Below are 22,739 nucleotides of genomic sequence, written 5' to 3' on the forward strand. Positions count from 1 at the left end.
ATAGAGCAAAAGAAGCAATTTCCCATTGATTGCTATGATCATTCTATCTATGGATAAATTATGGGAGCTACAGCTTAACCAAACTGATCTGATTCAAAGATGAAAGCAAGTGAAAATATCTTCCATGTATGGTCTGGGGATCTCTCAGAATTACAACTGATCTCCAGAAATCAGTTTCACTGAGTAAATGGCAGCTTTGAAAGGTGAAGGCTATGGAATAAAATCCCCATTGAATTATCTTCTTTATCAAAACTGCTCTATTCCAATCTCCAGGAGTTTTCCAGCCTGGAGTTTGAAACCCAACAAAAAACATGTGTTTCAAGGGCAAGCTTCAAAATATGTCCCTCACAGCTCTGAAAATGCTACTACATAAATTAAACCAGACTTTTAAAAATGCTATACCTATATAGTTTTCTTAATGCTGAACTACAGAGCTACCTTGTGCTTCATCTCCATTTCCAGCTAGCAAAATCTGGACAGCCCAACAACATAGTACCACCTTATCTCTCATAAAATGCAGTACCCAAAGATGTGACAGAAGAAGTGGAATAAGTAGCAGGTACTGATGATAGCATTGCTGTTTCCATGAGTATCTAACAGCAGGAGGTGTTACAAGGCAGTAGTCATTGCTCCTAATTAATGATGTTTTTAAATTATTTTATATCAGCTTTTCAGAGCCAAGAAGAGTTGAATATTAAAAGTTTCTCACCTTCTTCCCCGGGTCTAGGGCACCAGTTGCAGCTACTGGTAGCTGAAGCTCCTTTTCACTATTAAAGACCACACACAAACATAATTAAAATATGGATATTAATTTAATTTAAATTCAGCCTTTTTTTTTAAGGACCTCTGGTTGGCATACAGGAAATTTTCATTTATCCACTGAGAAGGTTCATCTAAGAGACAGAGCCACTTAATGGTCTTCATAGCACAGCAAGTTCATCACAGTATCTACAACTCTTCCCCAAAAAAGCAGCTAAACATCACTGCAGTATGCTTAAATGTGAGAACATATTCCTAATGTAATTAAAACGAGTGGCACTGGGTTACTGAGCATTCCATACACTGTAACTGGTTGTGCTGAGCATACACCATCCCCTTGCTTAGATCATGATTCTGTACTTCATACCAACACTGTTTATCTGGCATTGTCACAATGGCACTGGATTCTATAGGACACTCTTAGTGCACGGCACTCTGTACTGCTTCTGCTTCTGACAGGTTTGCAAAAATGTCCTCCCTTCAGTTTCTACTGCAAAAATTCTCTGGCTTGACCCTGATTCTGTTGGGTTAGTACTGTTCCCAGCGATACTGGTTCTGTTGGGCTTGCATCTCACCTTTGATTTTTACTGCAGAGATTCTGATTCTGCTTAATTTTTCCTACACTGGAAACAATGGGGGATGGGAACACCTTCTTTGGGGGGCATAACTTGTACCCTGTAAATCCAAATCTCATCAGATTTGGAGGGCTGGTGGAGAAAAGTCAGCCAGCAATCCTGTCCATGCCAGGGCATGGACCACATCACTAACCTCAACAGTATTTTAGTACTTAAATATTTGCAATAATTTATGGTTTACTATCAGCCCAAGATACCTGTTAGATCACCTTCACTGCCATTACTATAGTGACCGGATACTATTCTCATGAAAAATCTGTGGATTCAAGTCCATTTGGGCGAGGGGGAAAAACTTTTTTAAAATGAAGATGAAATCCATAATTCCATGTTCTTGGTTATAAAATAAAAACTTCCTTTTCTCGAAAGATTGCATTACTAGTCATGCACCAATTGAAATTATTATTTATACCGTTGCTTATTTCTCTTTTGTTCAGCTATCTGTTCCATTAATTCTTGCCTATACTGTTCTTTTCTTCTCTGAAGATATTCTTTGTCTTGACCTCCTGAAGAAAGGAGATACTCAACATAAATACATGCAACTGTGCCTCCTGTAATTTTACAATTAATTTCAGTGAAATCATGCCATATAAATACAATACAGTACAGTTACCCACCACACATGCACACCATGGCACATCCACCATGTCAAGGAACATCATTCCTTCCACAATAATGCTGGACAAATGCATTATTTCCCTCATTTTCCCCAGACTGATAACCCTTTTGAAATGTTATGTCTGTATGTACAATGAGTATGCTCCTCACAATATGCACAGTTGCCATGTTGTCTGAACAGGGCCAGAGGCACACAGTCTGCAGCTGCATACTGCTTTACTAGTCATGCATACTGTATCAGCATGTAACAGATGCTTGGTGCCCCTGTTCCGACAGCAAGGCAGTCATACATATTATAAGGAGTACATTCCTGACAGATGCAGTTACAGGCTTACATGCAGTCTTGAAACGGACCAATTAAACTGAAAAATGGCATTCAGTCAAAAGGAGATGTTTTAAAAATACATACCAATGATCAGGCCTGTTGCAAATGGAACATCCCTAGGAGTAGACTGTATCCCCTCATTAGCAGAACTGGCTTGATTTCTATTTGAACAAAATGAATATTAAGACAATGAAAACAAAACTCAAGCTCCATTTGCTTTACAACTCCTTAGTAACAAGAAATTTTCAGGAACCTTTATGTCGGGGTTAAGAAATTTCAATTGCTTCTCTCAATTACAGGCCAATGCACTATTGTTGATTCTAAGATAATCCCAGCTTTATTTTACAACTATAACAAGCAAGAAATCTGCATGAATTAGGTAAGCATGTTCTTCTCTCTTTCCCCTTCCTCAAAGCTCCCATAGTCTCTCCCCTTTTCCTGCTTCCTTTTAACCTTCCCATCCAACAGCCTACCTAACTTTATCTGCCCTATTCCCATCTTCATCTTTTCTGCCTTCCCTCTCCCTGGCAAAACGCAATGTAGTTAGTACCTGGTGCACAACAGGGACTCCACAAAGATAAAAGCAGAATATAAGTGATAAACATACCCATGAAAATGTTGCATGTGTCTACAGTACACAGGAATTACTACCAAATGTTGTAGATTGTCGGACATTAGAATTTTCCTGTTATATAAGCTGAATGCATAAAACCTTGTCTTACAAAGCATTCCACTACTTCCAAAAGAGAATATATTTCAGGGAGCTTTCCCCCTTCCAAGTGCCCCCCCCCAATTTCTTATTTCCCCCACTAGAAAAATTGGAGGGAGATCTTCAGCAAAATATGGAGAAAAAAACTGAATTCTTCTGCTTGTTCTCCAGGCTTCCATATCACTGATACATGCTATATTTTATTTTATTAAAGCTTTACAACTCCTTTATAAAATATAAAATTTTATTTTATAAACCTAAGCAAAATAAGCTTAGGTTTGATCAAACTATTTTCAAAAAGAGGGTTTTTTCCTTATTCAAGATTTCCAGAAATTTTAGATATGTACCTGGAGCCAATCAGGTCTTTCCTGTCTTCTAGATGTCACATGGACAAAGACTGGACTAAAGATATTAGGCTGCCTTTTTCCTAAGGGCAGCTGATCTTTCCCCAACAACTTAAGGCTACACAATATTCTGGACAGCTGCAGATCTTGTACAAACTTTGTGGCCAAGTCACATTGGACAGAAGCTATTTTATTTGCAAAGTGCTACCAAAGGCTCAAGACAGGGATCCCCAACCTTTTTGAGAACTGTGGGCATCTTTAAATTGTGACACAGGATGGAGGGTAGAGCCACAAATTGGCTGCTGTGGGGAGGTCGAACCAGCCACAAATGCCTGCCACAGTATTCCTCCAGACCTACCATGAAGAACCTTGTGCTGTGATCGTAGCTGGGGCCAAAACAACATTAAAAAAATTGCACAGCTAATCAGAAGCCTTGCTAGACAAAAGATCCATCTGTTCCCGTCCATTCTCTAAAAACACTTGGTGAGTACCAGAAAAATTGGTGGTGGCACCATATTAAGGCCCATTGTTCAGAGTATTGATTCTGGATTTCTATCTGAGGGAATCATCATGCAGAAAAGCTCCACTAGATGTCACTGTTGGTGCTGAAATTACTCTGACCTTGGTTGTAGGACTCAGTCCAAATCATTTAGCCACCATCACTAAGCATCTGGCATTTTGGAAGTGAAAGGTTTCCTGGGACTCCCACCCACACTAAAGGAGTCACTTTAAAATCTCAGGAATCCATACCCATGGGAGATTCCTGCATTCTCACTTCAGCATTTTTGTACTCAACTGAAAATGCAAGAAACAACTGTGGATTACATGAAAATACAATCACTTTTTGGCATGCTTATAGTGAGGCTCCTACCATTCTCATTTCACAGCTTGCAGACGTCCAACAGATGTCACAGCCTGCAGTGCAATGGGGCAAAAATGTCAGGTACTGGGGTGGAATGAAACCACTATATATGTGTCTGTGGACTCTGAGATCTGATGTACATCCAAATGGACCTCCTTCCCCAACCTCATTTTAAAACATATCCAGGGAGGAAAGTATGGAATTAGTATGGTGGAACATTCTAAATGCAGAAGCACATCAGACAGATGAACTGGTATGATGTGGTTGTGTTGCTACAGTATGTTTCCGCACACAGATGATCCTCTGTGTCAGAACCATCTCTAGGAATGCAGAGGAATTCACAGTGGCAATGGAGCATTCACACAGGAGTTTTCCCCATACTTTCCTTGTCTCAGCCTTCCAGTCTCCATTACCCACCCCTTCCACCACAGGGTTTTTTAAAAAGGAATTACCATACTATATCACTCTAGCATTGTATCAATCCACAAGTTCTTGGCTTTCATTTGCTTTAAAAGCAGTCAGTCTCTAGTGTAGGAAAGGGAATTTCTATTTAGATAACATGATTTTAATGAGGTTGCTTGTGAAATTTGTAGGCAGATTTCTTTTTCCTCCCTCTTTGTTTACTGCATGTATTATACCATCTGTACTTCAGCATCCTCTCACTGTGAAATTCGGTTTATTTGATCACTGTTCTTAAGTTGAGAGATTCAATTTATCCAATGCAGTATACTATTTCTTGTTCATTGATCTTTGATTTGCATAAACCAATGTTATTGCATTGCTCATTGTATGCAGTATATAGTTATTTGAATTGTCTTTTATAACTCTATCCCTCTTTAGTCTTCAAAAGAAAGGAAGACATAAATGAAGTACAATAAATAGATCTGTGCAACCTGCACTTTTCATCTCATAATTCCAGAATAAAAAGGGCTAGAGATCAGTTTTACAAAATAAAAACAAAAGCTTAGAACTAGATTAATGTGGCAATAGATCAATATAACACTATAATGATATAGCCATTCCCAATATTTTAAAGCCTGAAAAAGTCATTGGTTTGTGTGGAGAGGGAAGGGAGCCAAGGAGGAAGAGAACAAAGCACTGATATGGGATTGCACACTTTCTCAGTCATATGGGGTCCAAAGCTGTTTAGACTGTAATCTTTCCAAAATGGTTATACCAAACCAAGTTTGGGAAAGACTGTAACAAAATGAAGACAAAAACAGAAGTAAGATGAATAAAGATCACATGGATGCTCCTGGAAATAGCACTGCCGTAAGGAAGTATTCATGCAGAAAACAGCCCCTGGTCATAATGAGGTGGTAAGTTAAAATTACATAGCCCCTATTCAAGACTGAAAATTACATATAATAATTTAATATAAAATATATGAAAAAGTAAATGCTGTCCCTCTGTAGTTTGTTAGCCACTCAATATTCTTCAAAGGGAACTGGTCCGGGCACATCGCAAAACATGAGGGATGGAGCATGGATGGATAGCTTAGGACAGCCAAAATAGTATACTAGAGGCAACTGTCCTTACCAAACAGTTTTAAATTTACCTTTGAGCATGGAACACCCGCAATGGCTTTTTGTCATAGTCACTTTCATAACGAAACCTAGGATCCATTTCATCATCTACTTCAGAATCATGATTCCCATCGAACTTGTGATACCTTCTAATAGAAATACCAGGTCTACTGTCCAGTCTTCGGTGCTTTCTACTGGAAATGTTCAGTTCTTCATCAATTTTTTTGTGCAATATGTTATCCCCATGTCCACGTTCGTTATCTGGCTTGTGATGCTGGTCTAATGATTGTCTTTTTGGCACATCTTCATAGGTTTCTGTAGAAGTACAAGCATCTTTCCTGAGGGAATCTTCATCTCTTCTTGGTGACAATGTTTGCGTATGCAGTTCTGGCTGGCTTTTTGAAACAGCAATGCCTTTTTTGTGTGTGTCTGTCTCATGCTGTTGAAACAAATATTTTAAAAACTACAATACAAATATTTTCTTAGTCATTTCAGTTTCCATTAGCTATTTTCACTGTTAATGCAGAAAAGATGATGTGTATAATGAGGGCTTTAAATGCAGCTGTATATTCCTAGATTTTAATAAGTAGCAATGTAGAACTGGGTATTGTCCAGAATAGCAAAACAGACATGAGCAACATACATGGGACTAGAATGAAAAAAGGGGAAAGGGAATGGCATGGTGAGAAGCACCCACCGTTCTCTGGTAGCCTTAACTAGACTGACAAGTGGGGAAAACAGAAAAATCATTTACCAATCTTTTCTGTTAAATGAGGAAAACAGACACCCTATATTTCTTCAATCCAACAAATATCAGATCCAAACTCCCATAAAATGAAAGTGATATTGCCTGCTTTTCTTTTATTCAAGCCACTCCTCCTCCTCTAAAGCTTTGCTGAGGATCAGGGGTCCTTCCTGCCCCAAAAAAAGCCCAATATGACAGGTAACATTTGAGGGCTAGATGCAGCAAGCAAGGAAAAAGTAGACAAATCTGCCCCTCCCCACCCTTCTGTGATTAAAGACTGAACTACGAGAATGCTGTGTTCATACAAGGGGGAGAAGCAATTACATCAAATTTCTTCTTTTTTGCAACATGGTATGCTGTTTTGGGGAGCCCTCACTTTCAGCTCATGGCAGCAATTTTACAAATGGCACAGGGCAGCTACTGGAGAAAGGCAAGGAAATCTGCTTCCATAAACTGTCCACAGAAGCTGGGCTCCAACTTATAGTGTGCCTATATTATGTACAGAAGAGCTCTGAAGGTACAATCTAAATTATCAATTGTAATATGTAAACAGCAAGTTGAGGATCATTTTCTCTGTATAGTAATTCATATAACTATTTAGCTTAATCATTAATACTCTCCTGTTTTCTAAAACCGTTGAATAAAACCTGTTCTTACCTTTGTGTACTTCTTCCCCACTCTTCTTAGCCTTTCATTCCATTCTTCCAGTTCCCTGAGATACTGATTGTATTCCTTATTTCTTTCAAGTCTTAACCTGTCCTAGAATAGATATCAGGAAATAAACTCTCTTAATCTATTGTGTAACAACATAGATTAGATAAGGGTAAACAAATAATGTTTGTTTATAGGGCACCTGAAAAGCTAGGACATACAAAGGTTACTAATGATAACATATATAGAATGCTGGCTTACCACCAAAACTATGAAGGACTTTGGGGTTTTCATAAAGCATTTATTTACCCACTTTTATCACTAAAAATGATGAATTTAGACATAAGAGAATAATAGCCCTGCTGGATCAGACACAGAAACCTGTTTCACACAGTGGCCAACCAGTTACTCTGGAGGACCAACAGTAAGGCACAGAGGCTGAGGCCTTCCTCAGATGTTGTCTCCTATATTCAAAGGGATTTGCCTCTAAATGTGGGGGTTTCCTTAAGTCATTCTGGCTAATAGCTACTGCTACGATGAAACAATACTAAGAAGAGACATTTAAGACTACAAACCTTCATACAATAGAAATGCTTCATTTTTCCTAAACTCTTCAAAGAAAGACCAATACAACTGCCAATATACATCCCAACTAGAATATCTACAGTTAGCAACAAATAGTAAAACAGTTTAAAGGAACCAGATTTAATACTGTTGTCCCCTAAAAAGTTATTGTTTGCTTGTTTACACAAGATCAGGGCAATTTGCAATGATTGATTTTCATAGTGAATTCTATTACACTAGATGACCTTCTTTAAACCCACCTTCTTCTTCTTTTCCTCTCTGAATATATACACACACTCCACACCTATCTTCATTTTATATCACAAACTGATAGAACTACAGATCTTTATGTCTCCAGGAAAAAAAAATTCTTGTTATAACATGGTGGGAGTGCTGAGAAATCAGCCAAGCTCTTCCCTCACAAAATAACCATTTCAAGGATCTCTTCAGGTGAAGGAACACCTGACTCCAGGAGCACCAGACATGACTCCACCTTGTTCTGAAACTTAATTAGTGGTACCTTGCCCAGTACAGAAACATTTAACCACAGGACACCCTGCTTACTCTTCTTTATTATAGAAATGTGGCTGATGCAGACTGAGAAAAGTATAGTTCAATACCTTGCTTTAAAGAACAAACACACTGTTCTCTTAATTCCTGTGAAGAATCAGTGAAGTCTCAGTAGTTTGCCAAGCATAAAAATGCCAAAGATATCAAGAAGTATGAGACTACTAAAATGATTATTGTCGTATAAAATATTCTTCAGAATAGATTGTTCAATCCCTCTTCCTTTGTTTATGTAAAGTCCTAAACCTCAGGGAGCTAAAAACATTCATTTCTGGACTGAGACTATAAAGCATGCAAACTATTTTAAATAATTCCACAGTATCTAGAGCCTTAAAAACAGAAAGATGAGGGGAGGGTTATCTCTGTTACCTAAATCACATTCTTATCCACAGAATTATTAAGTTAAGGGGCTATATTTTTTTTACATCAGCATCTAATCAAATGTTTTTTAAAAAGGCATAGTAAATTATATTGATGTTCTAATGTTCACAGCGCTAGTTCTATGTATTGAATTGCAAAGCCTGTGCAATATTGACAGCAGTTCTGTGTACCTACCTTGGCAGACTGCCTGTCACCAATAGGAAGAGACACTCCCTGAGTATATGGGTCAACTTCACCAGATGTAAGATATTTTTTCTGTACAGAAGAAAATCAATGACTCATTGTGTCCTGAACTAGATAATGCTATTGGATTTAGCCATGGTTTGTTGAGCTAGCTGGCTGAATTATTTGTGTCACTTCTTAAATTATTTCTATCACAGATCTGATTCACACAGCCCTTTTGTCGTAGCAGACCCTGGCTTATCATGCATATGGTGACACTGGAGTCTATGCTGAAGCACAGATCAATGATTCCTCTGGACTATCACTTATGAATCAGCAGAATCATGGAACTGACAAAAATGACTTAGGTAATAGGGTACTAAGATTTCTACATAATATTGAAGCGATCAAGCATCCACTTAATCACACATTCAATGTTTACCATATGAACAACAATCCAATTTGCATAACAAAGGAAGGGTTCTGCAAATTCATTGTGCAAATGTTCAAGGAGTTTTATAAATGTGAACAGCGCAGGGAGATAACCCAACACAATTTTTTAAAACCAAACAAAAAGCAAACTGCCTGAGGGCTAAATACTATGTGGATAAAGGACTCACCTTACCAATAAACCAAGCAAACGCAAAAAAATGACATACAATATAATTAATTTCCCCAAAACCTTTACCATGTGAAACCACCTAAGGAGGATTACCATTGCTTGAATTTAGAGGACTACTGATACAGCATAAAGATAATTATAGTATGGTATAATGACTGACAGATTGTACCAGCTGGTTATCTCCAGCCCTAGAGAAGTACACCTGGCCTCAGCCAGGACCAGGGCCTTTTCAGTCCTGGCTCCTACCTGGTGGAATGAGCTTTCAGAAAATCTGCAGGCCCTTCAGGAATTTTCTCAGTTCCGAAGGGCCTGAAAAACAGAGCTCTTCCACCAGGCCTTTAGTTGTGGACAGTAAACTACTAGTGACACCATACCAGGAGAGGCAGTATATTTAAATATAATTATAAATTAAATAAATAAATATCAGTCTAGTACTTAGGTAGCCTAGGTTCAAATCTGCCCTCTGCCATAAAATGCAGGAAAAGGTATCTGTATACAACGCTGAGAAACTTATATGAAGACTGGATAACAACTGACACAGAAATACCCTCACTGAACATATTGAGCTATTCTTGATACTTGTTCTTAGTCCACCCACCCATACCAATCTGTTCATTAATGACTTGTGCAGGAATCATTCAAAATACTCACATATGCATTTCACTCATCATGCAAGGAGCTCAATATGGTATATAGAGTTGCATCTAGCAATTTCTAATGTTCTAGCATGATGCATAAGATATATAAATATCAACAATTTAAACATATATGTAATTTATCCTTTTTAAAAAAATAAAATATAAAAAAATAAAATATAAAATAATTTGATAAATACATCAAAGTGAGTATCTGGGTTCTGTTTAACAACATGACAAGAGCAGGCACAATCAGTTATGTTTCCAAGCTACTAAAGACAGATAAAAACATAAGCTCAGTAAATTAGATTAATAATAATTTTATTGCAGAAAAGAGTGACATACAGCATAATTTACTGATGAGCTTTTTGAAAACATTCTAAAATTAAATCATTTAAATCAACTCAGACTGATGACACACAATGGCATTCCCTGCAGCAAATGACCATATGAAATCTAGCATAGAAGAACCAATACATTCAGTGGTAAAATCAAACATAAAAGATAGCTAATGTAATAAGACAGCACTAATGAAAAATAATTTACATACATCATCTTGTGACAAGCAAGCTCACAAACAGCTACAGCACACACCAACACAGAAAATATTGATTTTCAAACCTTTTAATTAGCAGATTTAACTTGAACCAAGCAGAACATTTTGTTAATTTGAATAGTATCATGATGCAAGCACCCTACCTTTTTTGCCTGTGAAATACCCTAAAATTAGGAAAATAGACTGTTCATAATATTTCCACAAAATTACATATTTTTCCCAGAATTGAAGCTTAATCCCTATAAAACAGAAGTGTTATTGGTGAACCGAAGGTATAACCCAGGGTTTAAGGTATCACCCATTCTGTGTGGGGTTGCACTTCCCTTCAAGGAATGGGTCCATAGTTTGGGAGCTCTCTTGAACTCTGGCCTACTATTGGGTAAACAGGTGGCAACTGTAACATAGAGTCCCTTTTATCCACTTTGATCAGTTGAACAGCTGTGTTCTCCTTTGGACTAGATCTTTAGTCACTATCATGCAAGTCCTGGTTGCCCTTGAAAAGTTGCCCTTGAAAAGTGTTTGGAAAATTTAACTGATACAGTATGCTGCAATCAATGTGATGACTGGATAGGGCTGTAGGGCCCATATCACTCTAGCTTTGTTCTATCTACACTGGGTTCTTATGTTTCCGGGCACAATTCAAGTATTGTGTTGAATTTTAAAACCCTACCTGGCTTGGAACCAATCCTCCTGTAGCACTGTCTACTCTTCTACAAATCTACTCAACCAATGTGGGTTTCTTCCAAGGCCCAGCTTCAGGTGCACCTGCCTTCTGACATTAGGTGAATGGCAACCCAGGAGTGGAAATTCTTGGTTTTGGCAACATAACTCTGGAACTTTCTCCCCAAGGTGTTTTCTCAGTGATCCCTCCTTCCTGCCTTACATTGATTGTTTTTATGCTTTGGTATGTTTTTATGCTTTTAGTTTTTGTTTTAACTGAAACACGCCACCAAAAAAATTAAAGCCAAGTTAAAATACTTACGCAATACTATAAAATACACATAAATATATGACAACTGAAATAGGACAGGAAGGAAAGATTACTGAGGGAATACCCAATGAAATAGAAGAGTTTAAGTGTGCTTCTATTTGTAAGCAGGCATCAGAAATTCAATTAGACACAAGAATTTTAATCAGGACTTTTTTTACCTGAGAAAGGTAGTGTCTATAGTCTTGACGAAGTTCCTCCTTCAGCTTGTGTTTTTTACGCTCATATTCTTCCCCAAGAGGCAAGCTTAAGCCATATTCTGTAAAATGCAATTTAGCTTTCAGGGTGGAGATTATACTACATACACAAAACTGATGAACATGCATGTGAATGGATACTCAACCTTATTAAAAAGAACAAACTTGATTTTCACATACTTATTTCTATAGGCATTGAACCATAAACTGTCTTGTTTTAAGTAAAATACTTTTAACTGAATATTGTAACCCTTAAGCTAATTCTATTTGAGCATGGTCTGATTAAATTAAATGAGGAAGGGCTAAGCAAATTACTAAAACAAATTTACTTTAGACTTGTACCACTTCCATTCACTGCTCACAGAGAAATACACTGCTCATTAATTTAAACTAATTTTGCCCAGTGTGGAAGGCATTTATAATAGTGCTTTTCCCAACTGGCCTCAGTGCCTTTAGGAATTCTGACTTACGAAAACAATTTTGACTCATCTATCCTGACTAACCGATAGAGCATTGTCTTCCTCCCTCATCCTTTGTAAGCATCCAAGCTGGCCACATGCAACACAAGAAGAGGGAAAATTCATTCTGGTCTAAGCTGTAAAACCATACTGGAATGTCCCTCTAAACTTAAAGGAACACCTAAAGCTTTTGCAGCATGGGGCAGCAGGATACTGGAATTTGGCATTCTTGCATGAACTCCAAATATTATTGCTAAACAATAGCCAATCATCACATGCTAAATATACTATACTAGTAATCAAGCCCACTGTAATTAAAATACAGCGGGCGCTAGGCAAGGGAGCCCCCGGCAGTCGCGCTCCGCGTTGCTCGCAGTTGCTCCGTGTGGCCGCTACGTCAGGCCACCGGCAAGGGCCAATCATCACATGCTAAATATACTATACTAGTAATCAAGCCCACTGTAATTAAAATACAGTAGGCGCTAGGCAAGGGAGCCCCCGGCAGTCACGCTCTGCGCGGCTCGCAGTTGCTTCCTTGTCGGCAGGCCGGGAATCGGCCGGGCCAATCGGCAGGCGCTTTGCGCCTGCCGATTGGCCCGGCCGATGTTCTGTCCAGAGGAAGAGGCCAATCGGCACCCTTCCTCATCCCGGACAGAGCCCACCCTAACTCCTCCCACTAAGCCCTTACAGCTTTATTTAGTCCGCGGTGCCCGCGGCGCCGCGGGCTGTGTTAAGATGGGTCTTCTTCATAGCAAAAATATCTGAGTAAGTAGTCTGACTAAATATGCCCAATGCATACCTGACAGGATGGCTGTATAGCTGGAAAGGTATCTTAAAAATGCAAAGCCTTTCTTGGAACTGTTTCACATTTGTATTCCATCAGGGAAGGACGGAAAACAAATGTAAACATAAATGAATATACTTTTAAATCACTTGAAGCCTGCAGTAATAATTTAGCAAACAAATAAGCCAGGGACCAAATAACACACATTCAGAAGTTCTATCATCTCATATTACTGCCACTACCTTGTTTTCCAGTGGCACCAGATCACTCATGCAACTGAAGTCATTAACTTTTTATTAATACAGTAAAAAATTAAACGTTGTGCATGTATGAACCAGTCCTCCATCAGCATCAAGCATAACAGCTGTCTTTCATTTTTCTACCAACAGCTATCAGTAGTGTACCATAACAGGCTAGTTTTATTTGCTAGTTATTGGCAAGGACAAAGTCAGTATCAAGCAATTCAATTTGTCTTGACCTAAGCAATTCAAATGGCTGACAATCAGAACAAGAGACTATAAAATCCAGTCACCAACTTTAAATTTTCATTTGGAGAAGCGCAGTTGTAGTATAAAAATTGAAAAGCATTTAAAAATGGAACCTATTTTCTCTGACCACTTCTCTTTTTCCAAGCACTTAGAAAAACAGTTATGGTCAACGCATAGTTCTGTCATTATTTAATCATTTAACACAAAAAAAGGCTGTGAAGAGACAGAAGTTGGCTATAAAACACGTGTGAGGGGAGTGGCTAACGTCTATAAGATATATCTACTCTTAATTGTGTCAATGTTCATAGGTTTTGCCTGTACTGCTTTTGGTGATTAGACTGTATGGGTGAGAGGTTTTTCCACCACATAAGTGCAACAAAATCTATATTTATATGATATCAAAAGGTACTGGAATGCTGTCTCCATAGAAGGACCAATATATGCCAGTATAAAACTGGGTTTCTCCAAGAAAAACAACATTCCAAATGACCAAAAGAAAACCACACTGAATGGACTATTTGTAAGCTGCAGAAGTAATTTCAAATAAATAAATGTATAGTAGGCTCCTTCAGAACAACATCAGATCTTTATTAAATTACTAACTCATACATGAACTGCAGCAAGGAGAAAAGATGCAGAGCTCTTTCAAAAGACAGGCTACTTTTAGGAACCTACATCATCTGACATCTAATACAGATTCGTGTCAAAATTAACTCATTTTGAGGCAGACATTTCTTCTGCCCCTTAAAACGTAGGTTTCAATGTGATTATACAAACAGTATGTACAAGACACAAGTCATTTGTCTGTGACATCATATTACGAAGGTGGCCAGCCACTGTAGCGGACTGAAGTCAGCTTACTGTAGAGGCAATATACCTGTAACTACTAAAAGCTAAGGACTGACAACAAAGGACAGGCATCAGTTTCATACCCTGCTTTCAAGCTTCACTGAGATATCCAGCTGACCACCACCAGAAAGGCTGAGGTTGAAGGATTCTGCCCTTAACCAGCAAAGCAATTGTTATGACCTAAAATATTGCAGAACTTGTGGATCAGAAGAGAAAATCGGAACACATACTTTCATGGTGTTGTCATGAAGTTTCCTCAGTAGCCTCTGAGGGCCAGCAGCACATAATTGTTATTACAGGTCATTTTTAGTGATGTCACTGTACCTCCTGTCACATTAATGACATAACTCTACATCTGAACAGTTTCATCAAAGGTGTGCGACAAGAACATGGGTTATTTGAAAAGTTTTGAACCAAGGTTCCTTTATGGGAAAATAAATAAAATATCCTGTTATTTATTAGAAAAGGAGGCAGGAGTTAACAGTGATCTGCTTAAAATGAAGTTAACCGGCAGTCTTTGAAATGTTCATATTATTTTCATGCCCAGAAAATAACAAGAGAACTGTTATGTTCTTAATAAAATTATGATGATCTTTATCTTAATAAAATAGCCAAATCCTATTTGGTACTTCTTTCATCATAAAATACAGCCTTGATGAGATAGTAATTTTAACCACTGAGCCAGTTTTCTTTCATTCATTCATTGTTTGTGTGTGGAGACAATTTAACCATAGCCTCATGTAGCTGGACAATGTAATACTACTAATAATTTATACAGGACTTTTGATTTCCAAAGTGCTTTTTGGTCTACATTGTGGGCCATTCTGCATTTCATAAATTTAGCGTCATGCTCACTCCTTGCAGATGCTATATCCCAGGCACTCCACATGATGTCGCTAACCTCCCGCGTCCAGCCAGCAAACTACTTGTGATATCCGCCATTTTAAAGCACAAGTTGGTGAATCCCAAAAAGTGGATTCACCAACTTAAAAATTGCTTTCCCCCAGCAGACAACAAGCAGACTACACACAAAAGAAATGTATGGAGGCGAACAAGCGCTATCTCTGCCTCCAATCTCCCACCCTTGCAACCATCTCCCTCTCCCTTCTTCCAGGAATGGGATTTTTTTTTAAGGCAAACTGCCTGGAGCAACGAATACGTGTACACGTGTGCAGGCAAAGCCAAAAATATTTTTCCAAAAGTTAAAACACAAAGCATGACTCTCTAAAGCCCCCCCCAAAAAGGAACAAGATGAATTTTTTAAAGTATCAAGACTCACAATTCCATAATGGGTGGCATTCAAAAAGCACTATGCCTCTATGATTAGAGGCATAGACATTTAAACAGAGAACTATTAATTTTTAAAAAATTGGCGGGCATTGCGGGACCTTTAAAAAAAGGAAAAAGGGGATGGGCTGCCTGGCTTGATTGAGAGGCGGAAGAGAGTCACGAATAAACTGCGTTGCTCTCTTCCACCATTTCCAGCAGCGCTTGTGGATGATGAGAAGCACGAAAAGGCAGCAGACTACAATGAAACAGCAAGAAAGTGAGGAATGGCCGGCAGGCACAATAATATTTAGCGGTATGCCATTTAGCTGGCGTAATGCTATTTTTAGCAATGGGGGAAACGCCTTGAGTTTGGCCCTACAGTGCAGTTAGTATTGTGTTCACTTTTGTAGATAGCAACAGAAATAGAGAATACACCTATTTTCAAAAAGCAAGCACAATGTCCATAAGTGAATTCTGAAGTCTAAGTGGAGAATTTCATTACTAAGTAACTTCAATACTAAACAGAGCTTAGAAGTGCCATCCTAGGCAGAATTATACTTTTCAAAGTTTGTTGATGTCAATGAACTCAGAATGGTGTAACTCTAAGTTAACTCTGCCCTGCTAGACTTTTGAAGAACAGCACCCGTCAAGCTAAGGAGCATCAACCTATAATTTGTAATCCATTTTAGGTGGCATATTTTGACTTTGCAGCAAGAAAAATTTTCTACCAAGTTAGAGGGCTGGAAATTTGGTTTCTGAAATTGCCATTGCTTCAAAGCAGCAGCAGTATAACTCTGTGTTTTCTTTTTGACACTCCCTCCAGGGATTTAAGAAAGAATTAAATCTAATTTTAAGAAGAACATTTCCTAAGTCTGCAGTATTAGTTTGTAATTAATATAGCACAAATTTTGATAAACAATCCAGAAACAAGCTCAAAGATCATTGTCAGACTGAAAAGAACTTTGACTACAGATGGAGGCCACAAAAAATAGCATCAAAACAGAATATATAAAAATAAATTTAATGTAAACAGTAGATGAGCAACTACATTCTGAAAGAAACTAAGATGTTGCTAAGCAACAACCAATGATGCAAGAACCCTCTGTAGGAGGTGATATCACAGAAGCCCAATACAAAACAGAAACTGGGACATATAAGTGGATGGAAATTTTAGGATAATAGTCTCAGGACTTAGGAACACATAGAAATACAGAAAAAGTGCATGTATGTGTGTGTTTAAAGAACAGCAAATGGTGAAGGAGATGTTTCATAGCTTCATACAGATATGAACAGAAATATTTCTTCCATGTAATACCATCATACTACTGAAAGTTAAAAAAAAGTCAAGCTTCGCATTTTCCTGAAGCTGTAAGAAATCCTCATTACTGCAAGTTGTGAATGGAAAACTAACCGGAGCATACAAGAAGCTGAATCATGACCTTAGTGGGAGAGCAGTTACAGGTGCATGCAATCCTCTTTTGTGGCACAGTAGCAAGATCGTATTGCATTGGAGGAGATTTAAAGATAAATAAACTTTATTTAGATTCACTTAGACCCCTATAGCAGTTATAATCACAGTTCAGAAAAATATAAACATCCCAATTCAACAAAAGAGATTTAAAATACAACCATAGAGCGTCTTGTGCTTTAAAGCTCATCTTTATGTTACTAAGCACCTCATGTCCTGGGTGCAGAACAGACCACAAACAGGTTAACCTGGAAGTCTGACTGTGCACTGAAGGAAATACATTAAGGAAAAACCTTTACTCTCTCATAAGTTTTTATTATCTTTAGATAGATAAATTTAAGTAATATTTAAAAAAAAACAATACCAAGTACATCGGTCTCTTGATAGTTTGGTGGAATGTTTTCTTTAGCCATGGATATTAACATTCTGCTCGTTTCTGTAAGCTTCTCTGCACTTTTGTTCTAAAAATGAAAGAAAGAAGCGTGGATAAGACAAAATGTGGACGCACATTTCATTATCTAGGGGATAATATGCTCCAGTTTATAAAGGATGAGAGCTTTTACAAATATATTTGAGTAAAACACAGGGCTTTAATCTACATGATTCAAAATACATGGCTTTACAGTTTATGAAAATTTCATGATCACATAAGACAGCAATCACAGCCTGAACATTTCCATTTTGATGTCATAGGGGGGAAAGTTCAGGTGAGGGACACAGAAAATTTGGGGGACTATATGCAGTACTGACTCTGTTATCAAGTCTAAGCTTATTTTACTGCTTTATCAACACAAAATGTATAATTTATAATAATTTCACACATCCATATTGTCCATCTGGTAACTGAAAACTTAGGGCTGAGTGTTTTATTGGTTATGTAGAAATTGTTTCACTTTTATTATTTGCTAATAATTTGCATATTGTATGGATGAGCCACTATAAATAAAATTTGAAAATGGAAAAGACATTAATTTCCATTTATAAACAATTTCCAGATAAAAACCGGAGTCCAGTAGCACCTTTAAATCCAACAAAGATTTATTCACCACTGACTTACAAGTACATCATAGTGTTTTCAAAGCAAGAGATTTTCAGAGGTGGTTTACCATTACCTGCCTCCATGTCACAACCCTCATATTCCTTGGAAATCTCCCAGCCAAATACTAGGCAAAACCAACCCCGCTTAGCTTCCAAGATCTGACAAGATTGGGCTAGCCTGGGCCAGGGTGTCTTTTAGAGTATTCTGAACAAACTTTAAAGTGAATCATATTAGTAAAGTTCTTCACAGCAATTTTTCAAAAAATATAAATTTCTTACTCTCATTTCCATGTAGGGAGGATCATTTTCAAGTTTTGCTTTGTCTTGTGCCAATTTAGCCTTTTGATCTTCAATGAACTTGTCTACATCATCAGCCATTGTTTTTCAATTCTGTGAATGATGGAAATTACATATATAATCCCAATTCAACAACATTATCCTATATTATTAAGAACCATTCACTATGAAGTGTTAACCATGAATTTACTATCTAAAGAAAAAAGCAATCTCTCCTTTTTATTATTATAAATAATAATAACTACAATTCACTGAATCCTAAAAAGTTTTTAAAATAATCTCAGAAGAATGCTAGAATTCAGCATCATCAAATTTAGCCAAGCTACATGTAAACTAAATATTAATCCCTTCACAATGCATTGCTACAGGTTTCCCCACCTTAAAGGGTAGCAGCTTTTTTGTCGATAGACACCTCAATGCATAAATAAGCTAGGGCATGAACAGATAAGTAAACTAAGGCATAAACACAGCAAATTTAAGTTATGACTTAATCACTCCTCCCAAATTAAAAGAGATGGTTTTCTTGAAGAGCTCCTGCACAATCAAGTCAAAGTGCCTTGTGTATGGAAACGGGTGCTTGCATGTAGATCACCCTCTAGCTTGGGCTCTGCATGTACAAAAGGGAGATACATGGGGAATAAAGCCCACAACCAATGTGTAGTGCTACATATACATAGTATCCATTTGCTGGTCTGGAGACAAACTGAGTGTATCTCACAGAATTGATGATCTCTACAATTGAAGCTGATAACCACCATCAGTGAGCAGATGTTCACACACAACTGTGTGTCACAATCTTTGTGCTGAAGCCAAAGAGCAGGTCTTGGGCAGAACTAACTGCCTGCCAACAGCTCAGCTATCCCTGAATAATGAACATGACATGAAAATGAGAGAGAAACTGACTAACAGCCTCCTTCAGTGCACTTTCTCTGTAACAAGCAAAGGACCCCAGAAGCATTTAAACACAATCACTCATGATCACTTTCCCTTGTCAACACCTTCCCAGAGGCGGCCTAAGTACAGAGTTACCTATCATAACACCTCTTGATTTACAGAAATAACACATATAAACTAACCCCTTCATCCACTTGCTATCATGTCAGATCAGGAAAGTGACACAGTCCTGAAAGTGAGTGCACACACTACCTAAAGACAATGGAGTATATATTTAGGTAAAATTATCATTGCTGAGCATGTAAAGGTCTGCTTCCACATATACCCCATAATGCAACATGTAAGCTTTTTGGCTTTTTATAATGATATTGAAGGCCTACAGTCAAAAACATAAACCCATTTTTATCACTCACAGATGGCACAATTGTTTCACAGGTATTGATGGAATAAAATGGATTCATTTTCCAAGATTACAACAAAATAAATGGCCAAGTATAGTTAAATAAATCTGCAGGGGAAGAAATAAATGTGCTGTGTAAGAGAATCTTAAATTTATGCTGTCCCTAAATAAATACTAATTTGGCTAAAAGTAAATTGTCTTTTACATACTGACTCAATGACTCAAACAGCAGCTTGCATGTCCAAATCAGACCAAACAAAACATACACCAGGGTAATTGATATTGTTAAAATGGTAATAATATTACCCTCCAGAAGGCTTTCCTATCCAGGTTGTTTCATTGTAAATATAATTCTAATAAATCCTTAAAAGATTTGCTTTTTCCTTTTGTGCTGCTATTCGTTTCCTCCACCTACCTTCTTTACAAATATTCGATTAAAAAAAAATTCAAACATCAACATCAGTATGAGATCGGAAAAACAGAAACCTCTTCCAAATCCAGACACCAGCAGAGGGAGTAACAAGGCAAACAACGGGGGGGGGGGGGGGGTTGAGATCTGACTTCAAGCCTACGCGCTCTTACCCGGGAGTAAGCGCCGCGAAGATGCAAGAACTAACTTCCGAGTAAACAAGGCGAAGAGAAGGCTGTTTGTTGTGGCTTAGGGTGAACCAAAAGGGAAAAGCAACAGCGGCCTGTCAAGGGCGTGGGGCCCTTTAAGAAGCGACGCGGCGTTGTTAGGCAACCGCGTTACAACAAAAACGGGGGCCTCCAGGCTACCCGTGCGGAGAACGGCCGAGCAGGTTGGCCTCGGCATGAGCGCCGGGCCTCCCCGCAGATAGCTCTCTCCCACGGCAGTCCCGTAGCCAATGCCGGCCTCCCCACGCAGCCCACCCCACCCCACCCCTTCCAGGCTCAACCCCCCCCCCCCGGACGAAGGAGGTCGGGGCTCACCCGCCCCGCGCACAGGAGCGCATCTCCCGGCCCCCTCCAGAAAACCGACCCCAAAGCGCGCCCCCGCCCCCGCCTATTGGGGGGGCACTTCGGCCCCAACCTACCGCTGCTCTCTTAGGCCCAGGCCGCCGACGGGCTGTCAGGCGAGGACTCCCGCTGCCTGCCTGTTTCCCTCTCAGCCGCTGATTTAAGCGCTCCCCCCCCTTCCCTCCTTAAGGAGGAGCCAATTTAACGGCGGCGGAGAGGCCAAGGGGGAGGCGGCGTGCAAGGCTTCGCTCTGCCGCTGGGCGCAAAGAAGGAGTGGGCGTTGTGGAGGCCGGGCGGCGCTTGCTGCCGGAGACAGGCTCTGAACCGGCTTGCGAGGACTGGAAGCGCTCTGTTGTAGACTGCACTGGCAACAGTGGCCTCCGCAGCCAAACCTTAAGTAAACCCCCAGATTAGGGTTAATAAACGCATTTGACTCAGAGTCCGGCGGCACCTTTAAGACCCACACAGTTTTGTTCAAGGTATGAGCTTTTGTGCGCACGCACACTTCCTCAGATATAATGTCATGGATGCAGTATGGACTGAGGAAGTGTGTGTGCGCACAAAAGCTCATACCTTGAACAAAACTGTATGGGTCTTAAAGGTGCCCTGGGACTCTAAATTTGTTCTGCTGCTTCACACTACACACTTGAATTTAACTCAGACACCTAACGGAATCCAATGGATCCTGCCTTAAATACTGTGTATATATTTGAATGCAGGCCAGACATCAGGTTTTAAAAAATTAAAGTAACATTTCAATCAGATAAAAGGAAGATTTAAATGACTACAAAACAGCGATGCAAAGAAAGCCGACAAGAAGTTCATTCATTTTAAATGTAACGGAGGAGGAGGGCTTTATGGAGACCATGGACTGTTAAAGACAAATAAGTGGGTTCCACATCAACTCAAACCTGAACTCTCCCTAGAAGCTAGAATAACTGAACTGAGACTACAGCACCTTATTAGAAATATACTGTCACCTTATGAGAAGAGTCACTGGAAAAACCAATAGGTAGGAAGAATTGGAGGCAATTTAGGAAGACCCAACTTGAGATGGATTGACCCAATAAAGAAAGCTGCAGCCCTCCATTTGTCAGACTTAAGCAAGGCTGTTAATGATCAGATGCTTTGGAGGTCACTAATTCCGAGGGTTGCCATAAATCAGAAGCCGCTTGAGGGCACTTAGCACACAACACAGTATGCATTCTGGAGTTGTCATATTAAATATGAGAAATCCCCTTTCAATGTGGAACTTCTCTGCAGTTTTTTTTTTTCAAAGACAAAGCTCAGCTTTAGAAAATGTGAGATGTAATGAAAAGAGAGTTTACCTTCCAGGGTAAAATTTCAAGAGGAATAATTCCAGAGAGGTAGCTGGGTTAACCTGTTGCAGTGATAAACAAGCAGAAGTTGTGGTACATTAAAGACTAATAAAATTTAGCATATAGAGGGGCCCCACATAAATTATTTAATCCCACCGTATACAAGAGTAACATGTTAGTATTTAAGTGGCTACAAGACCTACGTTTATTTAAACTGCAAAAGTATGGCCTAATTAGTAAATTGCAAAAAAAAAACCCAACTTCCTTAGAGGCTTAACGGGTTTCTTGGACTAACGTTCACTTACTCAACCACGTACAGTCCCACGCGGCTAGCCCTGTTACCTTGTTATTGTAAAATAATGGAGTCTTGGGTCACTTTAAAGACCGACACATTTTAGTTCTAGCACAGAAGACTCTAGCCCACTTCCTCAGGTGTATGCGGTCATGTAAAGGTACGGCCGAACAAAAACTTATAGGTCTGCAGAACAAAGTTATGGTCCAATGGCACCCTTAAGCCCAACGAGGTCCGTCTGCATACAGCCACGCTGTTTAAAAACATGCAAATCACACACGAGCGGAAAATGTATTGGCACTGAATTCTAGAAATTAACACGCTTCCCATGCAAAACCCGGGTTGCAAACGGCGCCCCTCTA

General features: G+C 39.0%; 1 protein-coding gene across 18 annotated transcripts in view; it reads right to left on the minus strand.

Moving 5' to 3' along the window:
- Window positions 1-22,739, minus strand: part of CSPP1 (centrosome and spindle pole associated protein 1) — a 59,120-nt gene that overhangs the window by 36,119 nt on the left and 262 nt on the right. For 8 of the 18 annotated variants that reach the window (XR_013234111.1, XM_077352240.1, XM_077352232.1 and 5 more), the window contains exons 2-12: window positions 22,095-22,147; window positions 18,477-18,587; window positions 17,524-17,620; window positions 11,808-11,905; window positions 10,802-10,822; window positions 8,858-8,938; window positions 7,178-7,279; window positions 5,808-6,214; window positions 2,419-2,495; window positions 1,804-1,897; window positions 710-767 (exon numbers count right to left, since the gene is read on the minus strand). Coding sequence is in view for 17 of the 18 variants with exons in the window: in XM_077352240.1 (XP_077208355.1) it covers window positions 710-767; window positions 1,804-1,897; window positions 2,419-2,495; window positions 5,808-6,214; window positions 7,178-7,279; window positions 8,858-8,938; window positions 10,802-10,822; window positions 11,808-11,905; window positions 17,524-17,620; window positions 18,477-18,575 (1,134 nt within the window). In the remaining variant the exon portion in view is untranslated. Of the gene's footprint in view, window positions 1-709; window positions 768-1,803; window positions 1,898-2,418; window positions 2,496-5,807; window positions 6,215-7,177; window positions 7,280-8,857; window positions 8,939-10,801; window positions 10,823-11,807; window positions 11,906-17,523; window positions 17,621-18,476; window positions 18,588-20,370; window positions 20,513-20,843; window positions 21,032-22,094; window positions 22,148-22,427; window positions 22,710-22,739 lie in introns of those variants that run through there. The other 10 variants (XM_077352238.1, XM_077352236.1, XM_077352233.1 and 7 more) reach the window with 6 other exon arrangements.

The sequence above is a fragment of the Paroedura picta genome, chromosome 9, assembly GCF_049243985.1.
Source record: "Paroedura picta isolate Pp20150507F chromosome 9, Ppicta_v3.0, whole genome shotgun sequence".
NCBI classification, from domain to species: Eukaryota; Metazoa; Chordata; class Lepidosauria; order Squamata; family Gekkonidae; genus Paroedura; species Paroedura picta.